The sequence below is a fragment of the Fusarium solani genome (genome assembly GCF_023522795.1).
Source record: "Fusarium solani strain SB1 chromosome Unknown bctg00000002, whole genome shotgun sequence".
Classification (NCBI taxonomy): Eukaryota; Fungi; Ascomycota; class Sordariomycetes; order Hypocreales; family Nectriaceae; genus Fusarium; species Fusarium solani.
The window spans coordinates 1968354-1981924 of record NW_027072155.1 but is presented as its reverse complement, the minus strand read 5'-3'; the positions used below and the strand labels follow the sequence as shown (position 1 = coordinate 1981924).

At 53.9% G+C, this 13571-nt stretch overlaps 4 protein-coding genes across 4 annotated transcripts; 1 reads left to right on the top strand and 3 right to left on the bottom strand.

Annotated features, from left to right (window-relative positions):
* Positions 1 to 212: 212 nt before the first annotated feature.
* On the bottom strand, positions 213 to 1295 carry MRS44_004586 (uncharacterized protein; the record flags this gene model as incomplete). The annotated part of the gene is made up of 4 exons (XM_046283940.2): positions 213 to 754; positions 801 to 932; positions 986 to 1217; positions 1263 to 1295. 4 exons carry the CDS (start codon positions 1293 to 1295, stop codon positions 213 to 215), a joined length of 939 nt encoding a protein of 312 aa, XP_046136278.1.
* A 269-nt stretch (positions 1296 to 1564) lies between these two features.
* On the top strand, positions 1565 to 5540 carry MRS44_004585 (uncharacterized protein; the record flags this gene model as incomplete). Its single annotated transcript, XM_046280922.2, has 3 exons — positions 1565 to 2723; positions 2782 to 3053; positions 3111 to 5540. The coding sequence occupies 3 exons, from the start codon at positions 1565 to 1567 to the stop codon at positions 5538 to 5540; spliced, it is 3861 nt and encodes a 1286-aa protein (XP_046136279.2).
* A 578-nt stretch (positions 5541 to 6118) lies between these two features.
* On the bottom strand, positions 6119 to 7921 carry MRS44_004584 (uncharacterized protein; the record flags this gene model as incomplete). Its single annotated transcript, XM_065622261.1, has 4 exons — positions 6119 to 7227; positions 7279 to 7417; positions 7567 to 7743; positions 7850 to 7921. The coding sequence occupies 4 exons, from the start codon at positions 7919 to 7921 to the stop codon at positions 6119 to 6121; spliced, it is 1497 nt and encodes a 498-aa protein (XP_065478333.1).
* A 4051-nt stretch (positions 7922 to 11972) lies between these two features.
* Positions 11973 to 13454, bottom strand: MRS44_004583 (uncharacterized protein; the record flags this gene model as incomplete). The annotated part of the gene is made up of 3 exons (XM_046273634.2): positions 11973 to 13041; positions 13104 to 13318; positions 13383 to 13454. 3 exons carry the CDS (start codon positions 13452 to 13454, stop codon positions 11973 to 11975), a joined length of 1356 nt encoding a protein of 451 aa, XP_046136281.2.
* Between the last annotated feature and the right edge of the window lie 117 nt (positions 13455 to 13571).

Below are 13571 nucleotides of genomic sequence, written 5' to 3'. Positions count from 1 at the left end.
GATTTGGATATGCGAACAACCTCTGGGCGCGATCGCAGAGATTTCTATTCAGTTTGGGTTTCATAGAACGGCGTCAAGGAACGATACCCCCGCAAGAGGGAGGATAAATGGCATAAAAACGATTCTAGTTGCACTTATATACGCAGTCTCAACATGCTAGAGTCTGCTTCTTTCAACACACATTTGGGTATCATATCTTCGGCATCAGCTCCTCATTCCACCATGGTGGTGTCTCCATCGGGCTCGTCCTGCTCATCGCCGTCTACGCGCTGATGTTTGATGTTCAGACTCGAGCGCAGCTTCTTCTCCATGTCCTCGCCCCAGCTCTCGCCGTAGACCTCTCGCACCATGCCCATAACTCCATCCAGGCCAACCTCTTCTTTCGCGCGCGGGCCGACGTGCCATGTGATTGTGTGATCTCCGTCCTGGCCCGCGAGGGGTTTGTCGACCCTCTTGATCACGTATCCCTGCTTCTCCATCTTCTTGAGTATCAGTTCCGTCTTGTCCATGGAAACGTTCTGGTCCGCGTTCAGCCGTGTGAGATAGCGCTGTAGCTTCTGCTCACTCAGTTCCCCGCCATTGAGCCAGATGGTTGAGATGACAAGCGTATAAAAGGCCGAATACGTGGCTTCGTCGTCTGCGCTTGGGGTCTTGGACGGTTGGAGGATCGCCGCGGTTCGGTAGGCTTCTGGTAATGTCGATGTGAGGATGAAGGCGTTCGAGTTTGCCTTGGGCTGTGACTGGCTCTTCATTGCTGCAAACTGTCAGAGACACTCTTGATGTTCCAAAGTTGGCCTTACCTTGGCGCTTCTCGTGGAGAGTCATCTTCTCCCTCACGGGCAGCTCTCGTAGCTCCATGCCCCAGACCTCTCGTAGTTGCTTTTGCGCCAAGTCGAAAACGCGCTTGAAGGAGCGCCCTTGGTTGCCAAGAACTGAAAATACATATATAAGCAACGATGTGAAAGCCAATTTCATGTGCCATTACCTCGCTCCTTAATACCATCTCTTCGGATGGTTGTTCTAGAGTATTCACACGAAATCGCATATCGAACCAACTTCTTGGCCATCTGCTCGTCGGCGCTCCGGCCAGGGTGTTGGTTCATCTCTTCGTCGTCACGATCTTCGTCGTCAAGGTCGTCTTCGTTATCTTGGTCGTCTAGAGAGTTGCGACGGCGTTGACGAGGACGAACATCCTCCTCAGATCCATCGTCCTCAAGCTGTAGAGTGTTAGCCTGGTCCTTTGGTGAATCACAGCAACTCACGGCACGAGCACGGCGATTTCTTTGAGGGGGCATGGTTTGCTAAATACAGCTATTTCGATATTAAAACAACAGTAGAATTACAAACACGCCCAAGAATTGGTATAGTAACGATGAGAGTAGAGACAAAGACAGTTGGAGGGGCAGGTACGCGACGCGTTGGAGCCAATTAACTTTATCTTATCTTATCTCTTATCGGCCATCAGCAAAATTTCCTAGAAGCATTATTCTCTTAGAAGCTTCCACTTGCCTCGTCGCATTTTCGCCCACTTCACAGGACTCTGTCCTCAATTGCTTTAATTCCCATGATATCGAGGGCGGCGCGTGTGCCGCGCATCTGCCTGGCATGTCGGTTCGGCCTGACGCAGCGCAGCGCCCTGCTGGGCTTTCGCGCAGCTCCAATTACACAAAGTCTCGGTCAACGACGACGGTATACTTCGGAGATGGGGAAGGCGAGCGATGGCAAGATTGAAGGCTTTATTACAGGCGCAAATATCCCGGCCGAATCGAAATCGAAAGAGGAAGAGTCTCCAGAACAAACAGAGACTATAACCAAGCCAGAGGATACTACGACCGATATAAAACACTCTCCCGAAGCCGAGACGACTTCCGAAACCGCACCAAAGCCTCAAGACGATCAAGATGTGAAGCCAACCTCGGATACCCAGTCTGAGCCTCCTTCGACCGAATCTCTCTCAGAGAAGCCAATCGATCCAGTACAAGAAACCCGAGATGAGACGACGACCCAAGCCTCTGCTCCCGCCTCTGCAGAACTACCCCTCGACTCGTCCGAAAAGAACTCGGATTCTTCAGCCGAACACCCTGCGGAGAGTTCTGAAAGTAGCTTGTTTGAATTGCCTGTCATCCCCGAGCTAGAACCAACTGTCTTGCCGACAAAGCGGTTCCGCCACGATCTCGTACACGACGAGTCTTTGGGAGTGTCAGCGCTTGGTGTCCCTGCCGACGCCATCATTATCAACAACCCGAACCAGATACGCCGCTCCAAGAAGGCCCCCACCGTGGTTCAGTCTCAGCCCGTTCAGCCACCTTCTGAATTAGACTGGAATCGCCTCACTCCTTCAGAGGAAGAGGGTGAATTGAGCGTCGAAGAGATATACCGCAACATTGACGAGCTTCGCCCAGACACTCGCTTCCTCCGAGACTCGGAGATTGAGAAGCTGACCGAGGTTCTCCGGAACGGGTTTACAACGGACCAGCTCAAAGAGTATAGCCGTCTTCGTAAAGCTGAAGTTGTGCCGGAGGATGTCATCAACTATTCCTGGGTTGTGAAGCATTATCCCTGGGCGCCACTAACAAAGATCGACGTCCGAGGAGGTCAGGACAAGCTCGCATGCGTTCAAAAGGTCATTTACGACATCTGGAAGATTCAGAGTCAAAAGAGCATGGATGATCTTGGAAACGTCATGGTCCAGATGCAACCTGATTTCTTTGTCTTTCTCACTTGTAAGTTTTCCTTATTGAGAGTTACTGGGATGCACTCAATACTCACCGGATATCTCAGTTGAATCAGATCGCATGGTGCGGGAGTTGAGGGAGGACTTTCTCGTTGGCGAGGAGGAAACGATAACTCTTAACCGCAAACACCATCGCCTTAATATTGTCGCCAGGAAGGCCACCGCCTACGGTATTCTCGCACATCTAGACCAGATTCTACAGAAGCGGGTGGTCCGAGACATCCCTATTCGGCAACACGTAACACTCATCCCCTCCTCGACGGAGCTTGAGGTCCTTTCTCAACTCACAAAAACGACTCTCAAGATCGTCGAGAAAAAGGTACGACCATCTATCTGCTCTCTCATCATGTAGTGCATTAACCTAATGGGCTCTAAGGAACTAAGGGTCTCCTGGCTCCCAGATCCCCAGGAGAACGCCGCCGAGTCAAAGACGGAGGACAAGGGAGACGTTGTCCTTCGCCTGCTGCTCGGCCATCCCAACCCTGGCCGGGAGGTGGATATGGAGTGCCTCCCTCGGCCACAAACTAAGGGCATCCCAAAGAGCCACTTTGTCGACCTTCGACGACAGCTGAGGGCTCTATCGTGGAGAGACAAGCTCCAGACGTGGCAGCGAGTTGTGACCCCCATCAACAATAAGCCAGACGAGGCATCTCCTGTGCCCCTAGACCTAGTCGGCTCAGCTTCCCTCCCCGAGTACCAACCAGACAAACTCGGTTCTAGGAACGTCACAACCGCCACTTTTGGACACATCATTCATAACAGCTTTCAAGTAGGCAAACTCAAGGAGGCTGAGACTCGCAAGAAGAAGGCCCAGTCTCCTGATGCCGATCCCAATGACTTGATCATTCCTCTACACTCCGACGACTTGAGCACGCCCGGGATCGATGATGACCTCGTCCCTCCCGAGAGCCCCATACTCGGTGCGGTGCTATCCCACAAGCGCCGTACGTTCTATCCTCTCATCCCGCATCCTGCCTCCTTTTCCGCCCTCAAGCCCGAGGGCAGCGATACTTTGACTCAATCCACCACCATTATCCTGAACCTTGCAGTTCACGGCGACCGTTCGGCTGCGAACAGGCAGGGCCCTGTCATTCAGGTCCACCTACCAGTCGACGCTGAAGCCGACCTGGCCAACTTTTCCATCCCCAAAGATGCCGCCGCCTACTGCGTTATCCCGTGGTACCGTAATGACCTCTTGCTTCCTGGCGAGAGCGTAGACGTACGCATGCAACACGAACGTCTCCTTGCTTTGGATCTGGACAAATCCGGCCTCAGGAGCTTCCTCGATACGTCCGAATTCAACCTCCTCCAAGGCCATCTCCGAACGCCCAGTCAAGCTACCCTCATGATCCCCCCGAAATACATCAACCCTGGCACAAGATCCATCAAGCCCAAGAGCCACACCTACGCTTTCCGTGGCCTGGAGATCCACCAGACGGTTGAAATGCCCTGGCGTGACCACACGCTGCGCTACTCGAGCATCGAGGCTGGCCAGCACGGCGGCCAGCGTCAGGAGCTTACCCTCCAAGCAGGCCTGCCGGGCTATCCGGGCACCAGCTTCAAAGGCAAGAAGCGCAACAGCTTCCTGCAGCTGGTCGAGGACATGGCTACTGGCCAGTGCTTCTCCTGGACAGAAGGATATGAGTCCATCAAGAGCCGTCAGCTCGAGGATCACAGTTACGATCTTCCCGAGGAGGAGCTTACTGAAGACATCATTGTGGACGATGGCAAGTTCGACACGCGTGGTCGCCCTAACCTCAGGAGATACGAGGAACCTGAACAGTCCAGTAAGAAACACATGTCACGAAGAGGGGCCAGGGATACCCCTCCTAGGCCAAGGAAGTTTGAAGTTTTGGAAGAGACGGAACACTTTAGAGAGATGGGCGAACCTGATGCCACCGAGCCAAAGGTCACCGAGGCGGAGGCTGATAAGCCCGGGATCAAGGAGCTTGATGTCAAGGAACTTGATGTCAAGGAACCTGAAGCCAAAGAATCCGAAGTCGACCAAATAAGCACCAGCAGGCCAGGTTCCACGGCGTCAGAGGCCAAGGAACTCGAGGCCAGGGAAGCAGAGCTCGACCAAGCGAGTGTCGACAAGTCAGATGTCGCAGCGGAAGAGATCAAGGAACCCGAGGCCAAGGAACCCAAAGTCGACCGGACAAGTGCCAAAAAGCCACAGAAGGGCCGGAGAGGCGCAAAGACCAAGTCCCCGACAGAGCTTCTCCACTCCTTCTTGGACCAGTTCGCCGACCCCATATCCTTGACGGCTCCTACTGGCCAACCTGGCGGGGACCGTCATGTTGACGATGCTGCCAACAACATCCTACTAAAGGAAGTAGTTACCAGGTTTAATGCTCGTCAAGCGCAAGAGAACTCTAGAGCCCGCCAAGCACAAGAGATCCTTGGAGCCCGCCAACCCCAAGAGGACCCTGGAGCTCATCAACCGCAAGAGAAGCCTGAAGCTCGTCAACCGCAGCAGGATGCTAGAGCCCGTCAAACCACCAGCGAGGATGATTTCTCGGCCATGTTCTCAGCCAGAGTCACCGACAAGCCTCCAAAGGCCCCCTCTCCCACCCAGAAGTCGAAAAGAGGCACTACCAAACATAATCACGGGGTCAAGAAGCAACAAGCGACTCCCCATTCGACTCAGTTCAAGGACCCGTTCGCTGCCGCCTTTGCAAGCAGGCTCTCAACCACGCACCAGCGCACCTCGAGCGGCGGGGGTGGCTTCTTTGACGACCTTCCCAAGCCCCATGCCGCAAAGGATAGGTGGTCAGGCAGGGGGAAGAAGAGAGGGAGGAGGTGAATTTTGGTATAAAGGAGAAAAGTAACTTTGTATAACATGTACTGTATATGTAGCACCACTTGTGTATGATGTAAAGACAAAATGAAGAATAGACATGTACGATGATGATACCTTCACGTCACGCACGACACGAACCAACATGGCCAACACCCATATCCACCATCAAACATGAACCAAGACAGGGCCAACGGGGCAGAGCAACAGGGCAGGGCAACAGAGCAGGGCCGTTAGACACAGGCTTGAGTTAGACCTACAACACCAACCAAGTCATCATGGCAAACCAAACAACACATCACCAAGGCATCATCTTACTAGGCACACATTCACAATCACGTTGCAAGCATGGGAACAGGAAAAATTGCACGAATCACTTCTAGACTCTCTATTCTTTTTTTGTTTTGCACAACCTGAGATCCGAGGCTTTTTCCCTGCCTCTCATTATGTGCCCCAATCAAAAGCCGAGTGCTCATGCACCGCATGTGAGATCATATCGTCGTTGAAGTGAGAACATCAGCCCTTGGGCGCGAGATCGGAGTCGTAAGATCCCGCCGGTGGTTGTCGGTTTAGAAGCAAGTAGCTTACTTCTTGGCAGCCTTGGCAGCGGACTTGGTGACCTTGCCGGAGCCAGCAGCAGCCTTCTCGACGGCCTTGATGACACCGACAGCAACGGTCTGTCGCATGTCACGGACGGCGAAACGGCCCAGAGGGGGGTAGTCAGTGAAAGCCTCAACGCACATGGGCTTGGAGGGAACCATCTTGACGATGGCGGAGTCACCAGACTTGATGAACTTGGGGGCGGACTCAACAGCCTTACCAGTTCGGCGGTCGATCTTCTCCTGGATCTCGGCGAACTTGCAGGCAATGTGGGCAGTGTGGCAGTCCAGAACGGGGGCGTAACCGGCACCGACCTGGCCAGGGTGGTTGAGGACAATGACCTGGGCGGTGAAAGAGGCGGCACCCAGAGGGGGGTCGTTCTTGGAGTCACCAGCGACGTTGCCACGTCGGATCTCCTTGACGGAGACGTTCTTCACGTTGAAGCCGACGTTGTCACCGGGAAGACCCTCAGTGAGCTGCTCGTGGTGCATCTCGACGGACTTGACTTCAGTGGTGACGTTGGAGGGGGCGAAGGTAACGACCATACCGGGCTTGATGACACCAGTCTCGATACGGCCGACGGGAACCGTGCCAATACCACCGATCTTGTAGACATCCTGGAGGGGAAGTCGGAGGGGCTTGTCGACGGGACGCTTGGGGGGCTCGATGGAGTCAATGGCCTCGAGGAGGGTCTTGCCGGAGAGCTTGCCGGACTTGATCTCACGCTCCCAGCCCTTGTACCAGGGGCAGTTGGTGGAGGGAGTAAGCATGTTGTCGCCGTTGAAACCGGAGATGGGGACGAAAGCGACAGCCTTGGGGTTGTAGCCGACCTTCTTGATGAAGTTGGAGGTCTCCTTGATGATCTCCTGGTAACGGGACTCGGACCACTTGGTGGTGTCCATCTTGTTGATGGCGACAATGAGGTTCTTGACACCGAGGGTGTAGGCGAGCAGGGCGTGCTCACGGGTCTGGCCATCCTTGGAGATACCAGCCTCGAACTCACCAGTACCGGCGGCAATGATGAGAATGGCGCAGTCGGCCTGGGAAGTACCAGTGATCATGTTCTTGATGAAGTCACGGTGGCCGGGGGCGTCTGTTGATTGTTAGTGGTGAGACATGTGTGAGAGAGGTGACAGCAACATACCAATGACGGTGACATAGTAGCGGGGAGTCTCGAACTTCCAGAGGGCAATGTCGATGGTGATACCACGCTCACGCTCGGCCTTGAGCTTGTCAAGGACCCAGGCGTACTTGAAGGAACCCTTACCGAGCTCAGCGGCTTCCTATTGTTGGACCGGTTAGCGTCTGTCGTGAACCACGTGATGATGCGCGCCAAGAGGGTTTGGTGTTTTTGTGTGCAGGGATCAGGGCTTTGTCCAACGTCGCCCGAGTGGCGGGGTAAATGCCCCACCAAAAAAAATTACGGTCGGACCGCAAAAATTTTGGGACTCGGGAGAAGCGGGCGCAGAGCGTATCGCGATGGAGGGAATTCGACGGGGAATTCGATGTGGAATATCAAGGCGCGATCGGGGGAGATGTCACCAACCTTCTCGAACTTCTCGATGGTTCGCTTGTCGATACCACCGCACTGGTAGATCAAGTGACCGGTCTGTAGATGATTGTCAGCATGAAGTGAATGATGAATACCCCGCCCGAGATGCCAGGCGGGGTTCCACGACCCGAGATAAGCAGATCGCGATGAGGGTTTGACTTACGGTGGTCGACTTGCCAGAGTCGACGTGGCCGATGACGACGACGTTGAGGTGAGTCTTGTCCTCCTTACCCATTTTGGCGGTTGTTTGTGATGTGCGTTAAGTGTCTGGTTAGAACGTGCTGCAGAGGGGAGAGGTCAGCAGGTGCGGGAGGGGAGAGGAAGAGGAGGCGGCGATGAGAATGATCGCGAAGGAACTGTGCGCGAAGGCAAAGAGTCCTCGTGATGATGCTCAAAGGCCTTTGATGGAAGGGAACGTACAATTCGCAGATCGGATGCTTGAACCGGGTATGCGAGACGAAGAGCAGAAGGGAAGAAAAAAATGAAAGGAAGAGGTGGGAGGAGGAGATTTAAAAAGGTGGGAGGAGAGGTGGAGGGGGAGGGGTGGGGAGAAGGCAGCTGCAGCGGGCGCGGGGCAACCAGCTGGCCACCGGCCGACGAGCCCTAACAGCAATGAGGTTTTTTTTCCTGCCCGCACTGCGCCAGCACTGGCAGAAATTCCCAGCCTGACACCCAATCAAACAGCCGAAGGGGGGTTACGGTCTGTTTGAAGTGTGGGTGCCTGCCCTTGGATACGGCGTGTGGGCAAAGGCATGATCGGTCTGAGGAATGGTACGAGGACGACATTAGGAGGGGCGAAGCTATGGAGATTACGGGACATCAGAGGCTTGTTTCTTGAGGAATATGGAGTCTAGATGGAGTATCTACTGGAGCTATTTGCTTGAATTAATGTTACCATGAGCTGTTGCGCGCTTTGACGGGTTGTTGCGGTGTTGCTGAGGCCTCTCAAGGTTGATATCTGAGGGAGGGGAGCTGGGACAGATGTCTCTCTGCCCGGCAAGCAACCTCTCTGTTTGGTATGGCATTTGGCATTTACAATTGTGAGCACAGTACAGTAGAGCCTGTTGATAACCCTACGGGACGCTACAGCGTGGTTCAAGACCAGAGACGACCATCACCAGATATCCTTTGACCGCTTCCATTAGCCATTCATCGACCATCCCACTGATCTCGACCTCAAACCCAATATCTGGCTTCCACAGCAGCAGGGCTGAAGGACGGAAAAAAACAAGTTGTGTGGACAAGGTACATGTCATCTGTTAGCAGATACCTGCGGGGACCAATTTTTTCTCAAGCACCGCCGCCCAAGGGAGGAGCAGAAAAAAAATTTCACACTTACGGCCCAAGCAGGAAAAAATTCAACAAAGGGCCGCCTAGCGGTCGAGGCTTTTCGGTGGGTTTGTGTGGTGGATGCTACAGTACGCGGCGGTTGTCTGGGGCCCATGGATGGATGGGCTTGCTTGCTTGCTTTGCAGTCCAGTCCATGGATGCTGCGACAACCCAAGCCGTGGGACCTGTCTTCTGCCCAACCCACGGGTTTTGCCCCTCCTTCTGTCAGCCCAACGCAACGCGGCGTGAGTCACGGAAGGGAAAGCCTCTATCTAATTATTCTGTTTTCTCACCGAATGCGTCATGTAGATATTACACCGTGTGAGAGATTCCAGTTTTTTTCGTGCCCGAAATGACTGATTGCGCCGAAAGAGCTCCCTTTGTTTTTCACGTATTTTTTTTTCTGCCCGTGTCGATCGGGAGGGAGGGGAGCTTCAGGTGCTTGCTGCCCCTCTTCTCTGGCGCGGTCTGTTTCTGGCTCAAACTCCCTGTACGAATCAACGTCATGCCCCACCACTAGCGCCTCCTGGTTGCCACCGCCGCTGGGAGCCCAGTGCACGGAAGATCTGGCCGTCTTCAGTCGAGGTCGCATATCAAAATTTTTTCCTCGGAGCTGGAGGGGTAAAGGATGATGGATGTGAACGGCCCTCAATAGAGATGATATGACATCAAAGGACTGACAATTTTGGAGCTTGAGCTGTAGAAGCGCCTCAATCAACAGCTGTCATTCTACTTCGGTAATTCCCGTCTCCCTCGTCGTGTTCGTGTGTTGTGTCTGTCTCATGGCTCGACTGCTTCTCTGCCCCTCCCCCTCCCCCTCCCCCTCCTTGTCAACAAGCCCCTCCAGAAGAGTTCAGTCCGACCAAAGGTTGCTGGGGTCCTGTAGCCTCTAACCTCAAAAGAAAGCGCGCGCCAAAATAATGAGGGAGGGGCGACAAGAAAAAAAAAACTCCCAGCCATTGTGGAGCCTCGACGAAAGGTCTTGGTCCTTTGATGCAGCTCACACCTCACGTACCCGCCGCCGCCAAGGCTCGGCTGGTCGCAGTGGAGGTCCAAGATGAGGTTTTTCCCAAATCATGGCCGATTGTGTGCAGGGCCGGCCTCTGAGTGGATTCGATGAACTGGCGACTAGGACATGCGCGGAGCCACTGAGAGCCGGTCAAATTGTCAATCAGTACAAGTCGTTGTCTTGTCGAGGTGCCACCGCGGCGGCGGCAATCCTACCTCATGTTCGAGATTTCGACCAGGTCCAAGATAGGCAAGGATGGGCCTCGGCCTGTCTGCGAGCTGTCGCATCCAGCTCCAGCTCTCGACACCATCTCTTGGCCACCTGCCGCCTATCCACGGCCGCTACGTTTGAGCAAGAGTCAAGAAGCTCCAGCTCCCAGAGCTTTGCTAGTAGATACAGTATGCGTGCCAGCTGGTCTCGATGTGCGCTGTCTTTGCAGACCGCTCAGTCTGCATCGTGATCCTTTGGCCTGTTGTAGGTATTTGCCATCCTCAACAACCTCCGCCGAGACTGGAGGTTTGTCCACAGTGGGTATGCCATCGACGCATGTGTTGCCTCTGCATCGGCTCCGCCGTGAGCCCGTCGTTCGGCGGCCCATTTGTAGTTCGCGGAGAAGTCTGCCAGAACGAGGTGGAGGCAGCTGCTTGCTCCATTGATGTGCAATCAAGTGATGCATTCCATGATTCATAGACGTCGTCGCAGATTTTGTTTCTATCCTGAAATTATTGCAGTTTGCCCGCGTTATAGAAAAACAAGTTCAGGGTAGCAAAGCCATGAGGGAATCAACAACGGACAACTCCATCAACCCGAACCCCCATACAAAGTCAAGGATGTTGTGGCTAGAGATACTAAGCGAACCCAAAGCGTATCATTACACATTCCAATAAAAAATAATCGTTGCTATTGCGTCTCGCTTGCGCTTGACCCGTATTGGTGTCCAGGGAGTCGAGCGGAGCCCGCAGCAAATCCATATAAAGCCACCAGCCCCCAACCCTGGTTACACGAGCTGATGTGCATTGGCCGAATCGCTGCACTTCTTTTGACTTCCTTCCCCAATGGACAGTGAATTGGCCACTGTCTGGTTCTCTGTTGTGTGAAAGCTGCAATTTGCTGTGCTGTGGCTATTCTACTGACTCTATAGGTAACCTGGACGAGCAACATCACCTCCAAGTCGATATCGAAGTCGATACCTGGCTTTAACCAACAAGCAACCGAATACCCGTCGATATCATCTCGTACAGGCCTAAATCGACTGTCCATACCTCCTTCATGGCTCTATCGCACATTCGAGATCGACCCTCCTCGCACCGTCCCTGTGCAGCCTGCATAATCCCGCCCGTGCCTCCATCACCATCTGCATCAACCCGCCAGCCGCCACCAACTGGCAAACACCTGCACATCAACATATAGCCCGCAATACCAAACACCTACCCCAACAGACAGCCAAGAGGCCTCCCTCCGTGGTCGAACGGTCAAGAACGAAGCCCGTATAGAGTAATAGCAACTCGTTGGACTCCTATAACAGTATAGGTGTGAGCCAAGGATCCCGGTGCAAATCCGGGTGCGGGTATCTTTTTTGGAATTTTTTCTGCACTTTCCCTCGACAAGAGGGATCCTGCGCCATATTTGAGGGGGATTGGCTCGTTCTTGGCCACCGTAATTGCGCTTGAAGCCGCAAATCCGCCTTCGTGATGTTGATTGTTAGACATGCTTGGTGTGCTTCACCCCAACGTAGAATAGCACTCGGGTCCAGTTCAAACACCATTCTGGCAATGAACCACGCAAGGAGCAATACTGGAGTATTGTTTTGAACCACCAATTATGATTTGGTATATGTATTTGGCCCTGAGGCCGCGAATATCAGATCAAGCCAAGTCCTGCTTGGCCAAACCCTTATGCATCCCCCTCTATATGAACATCCAGTCACCGTTTCACCAAAGCATGCCAATCATTGCGCCTTGCCCTCCGTCTTCTTGCCCTTCGCCTTCTCCATGCCCTTGGGTGTCTTCAAACCAGCAAACACGGTCGCGACAACAACCGCCATACCGGTCGCACCCATACCATAGGCAACCTCTCGGCCTGCCCACCAGTACACACTCGTGAACAAGATAGGTCCCAATCCACGACCGAGCTGGCCCCAGCTGCGAAGCATACCCAGCTTGTTTCCACGCTCATCCTCGTGAGCCTCGAAGCTGCTCAGCGCATTGAGGCCAGTGACGACGGTAGCGGATGTCATAGCAAGGCATGTAGCCGCCAAGTACAGTCCTCCAATCGTCGTAATCTGACCAAGAAGAACAAAAGATGTGAGACAGGCGAGTGTGCCGATCTTGATGCACAGGAGAGGAGGAAGACGTCGCGTTACGCCGCCCTGGAGGATTGATGCGACCAGACCGACGTAGCCCAGAAGCCGACCATTCTTGCCAGAGGTAAACGAGAAGAGCTCATAGGTCATGAAAGACAGAGAGCTCTCCATGCCGGAGAAGAAGAGGAGGAAGACAAAGTGCACGGCGTTAAGGATGAAGTGCGAGTTAGTGCGCTTAACGGCCTTGGGAGCCGACTTCTTTTTCTCACCCTCCTTGACATTGATGCCAGTCAAAGCAGGCAAAGTCTCAGGGAGACAGAAGTAGAGATATACCGTCTCGACAACAATCAGGCCAAGACTGAAGCCAGCCGCCGTCGCAAAGGGATTCGCGGCAAAGGTCGAGATGGTGCTCAGCCATGCGCCGAGCCCAGGGCCAAAGGTGAAGGCGATGGAGAAGCAGGCACCAATCAGAGCCATGGTAGCACCGCGGGAGGACTCATCCGAGATATCGCTCGCCATAGCCGTTGACAGTTGGATGTTGCCCTCGGATAGACCACCCACGATGCGGCTCGCGATGAATGTACGGAAGTCGACGGCCGCGACCCAGAGCAGGACGGAGAGAATGTTGCCGCACATGGAAGCTAGGAGGGCCTTGCGACGGCCATATCGATCGGAGAGTGCGCCGATGAGGGGAGAGGCAATGGCCTGAAGAAGTCTATACAGAAAGACACTATTAGCAAACCGCGACAAGCGCCCTGCGATGGTATGCTGACGTACGAGAACAAGGAGCCCAGCGCACCGCCCAGCAGCACAATATCATATCGCGATTCTATCGGACGTGAAAAGGAGGTCTTGTAGCGGTGGAGGCCGGACAAAACGGTCTGGAGAAGCGTCCGAGGGCCATTGTCGTCGAGCGAGGGCTCCTCGCCTTCGCGATCGCGGTAGAACTCGAGGAGCTTCGGGAACAGCGGGAGGATAAAGGTGAAGGAGATCTAGATTAGAGTTTCTGTCAGAATCGCGGGCGCATGCAATGCAGCGTGCAGAGTTGGAACATACCAGATCGAGCAATAGAGAAACGGCAATTACGCGAAGAACCTTTTTCCTCGCGACGGGATCGAGTCCAGCCATGGCGTTTGGTTGCGAATGCGAAGATGATGTATAGCAAGACTTGTGACGAAGAAACGACGGAAACCGATGTTCAATAGGAAAAAACCAGAGACATATATACGTAGAAAAAGAAAAGAA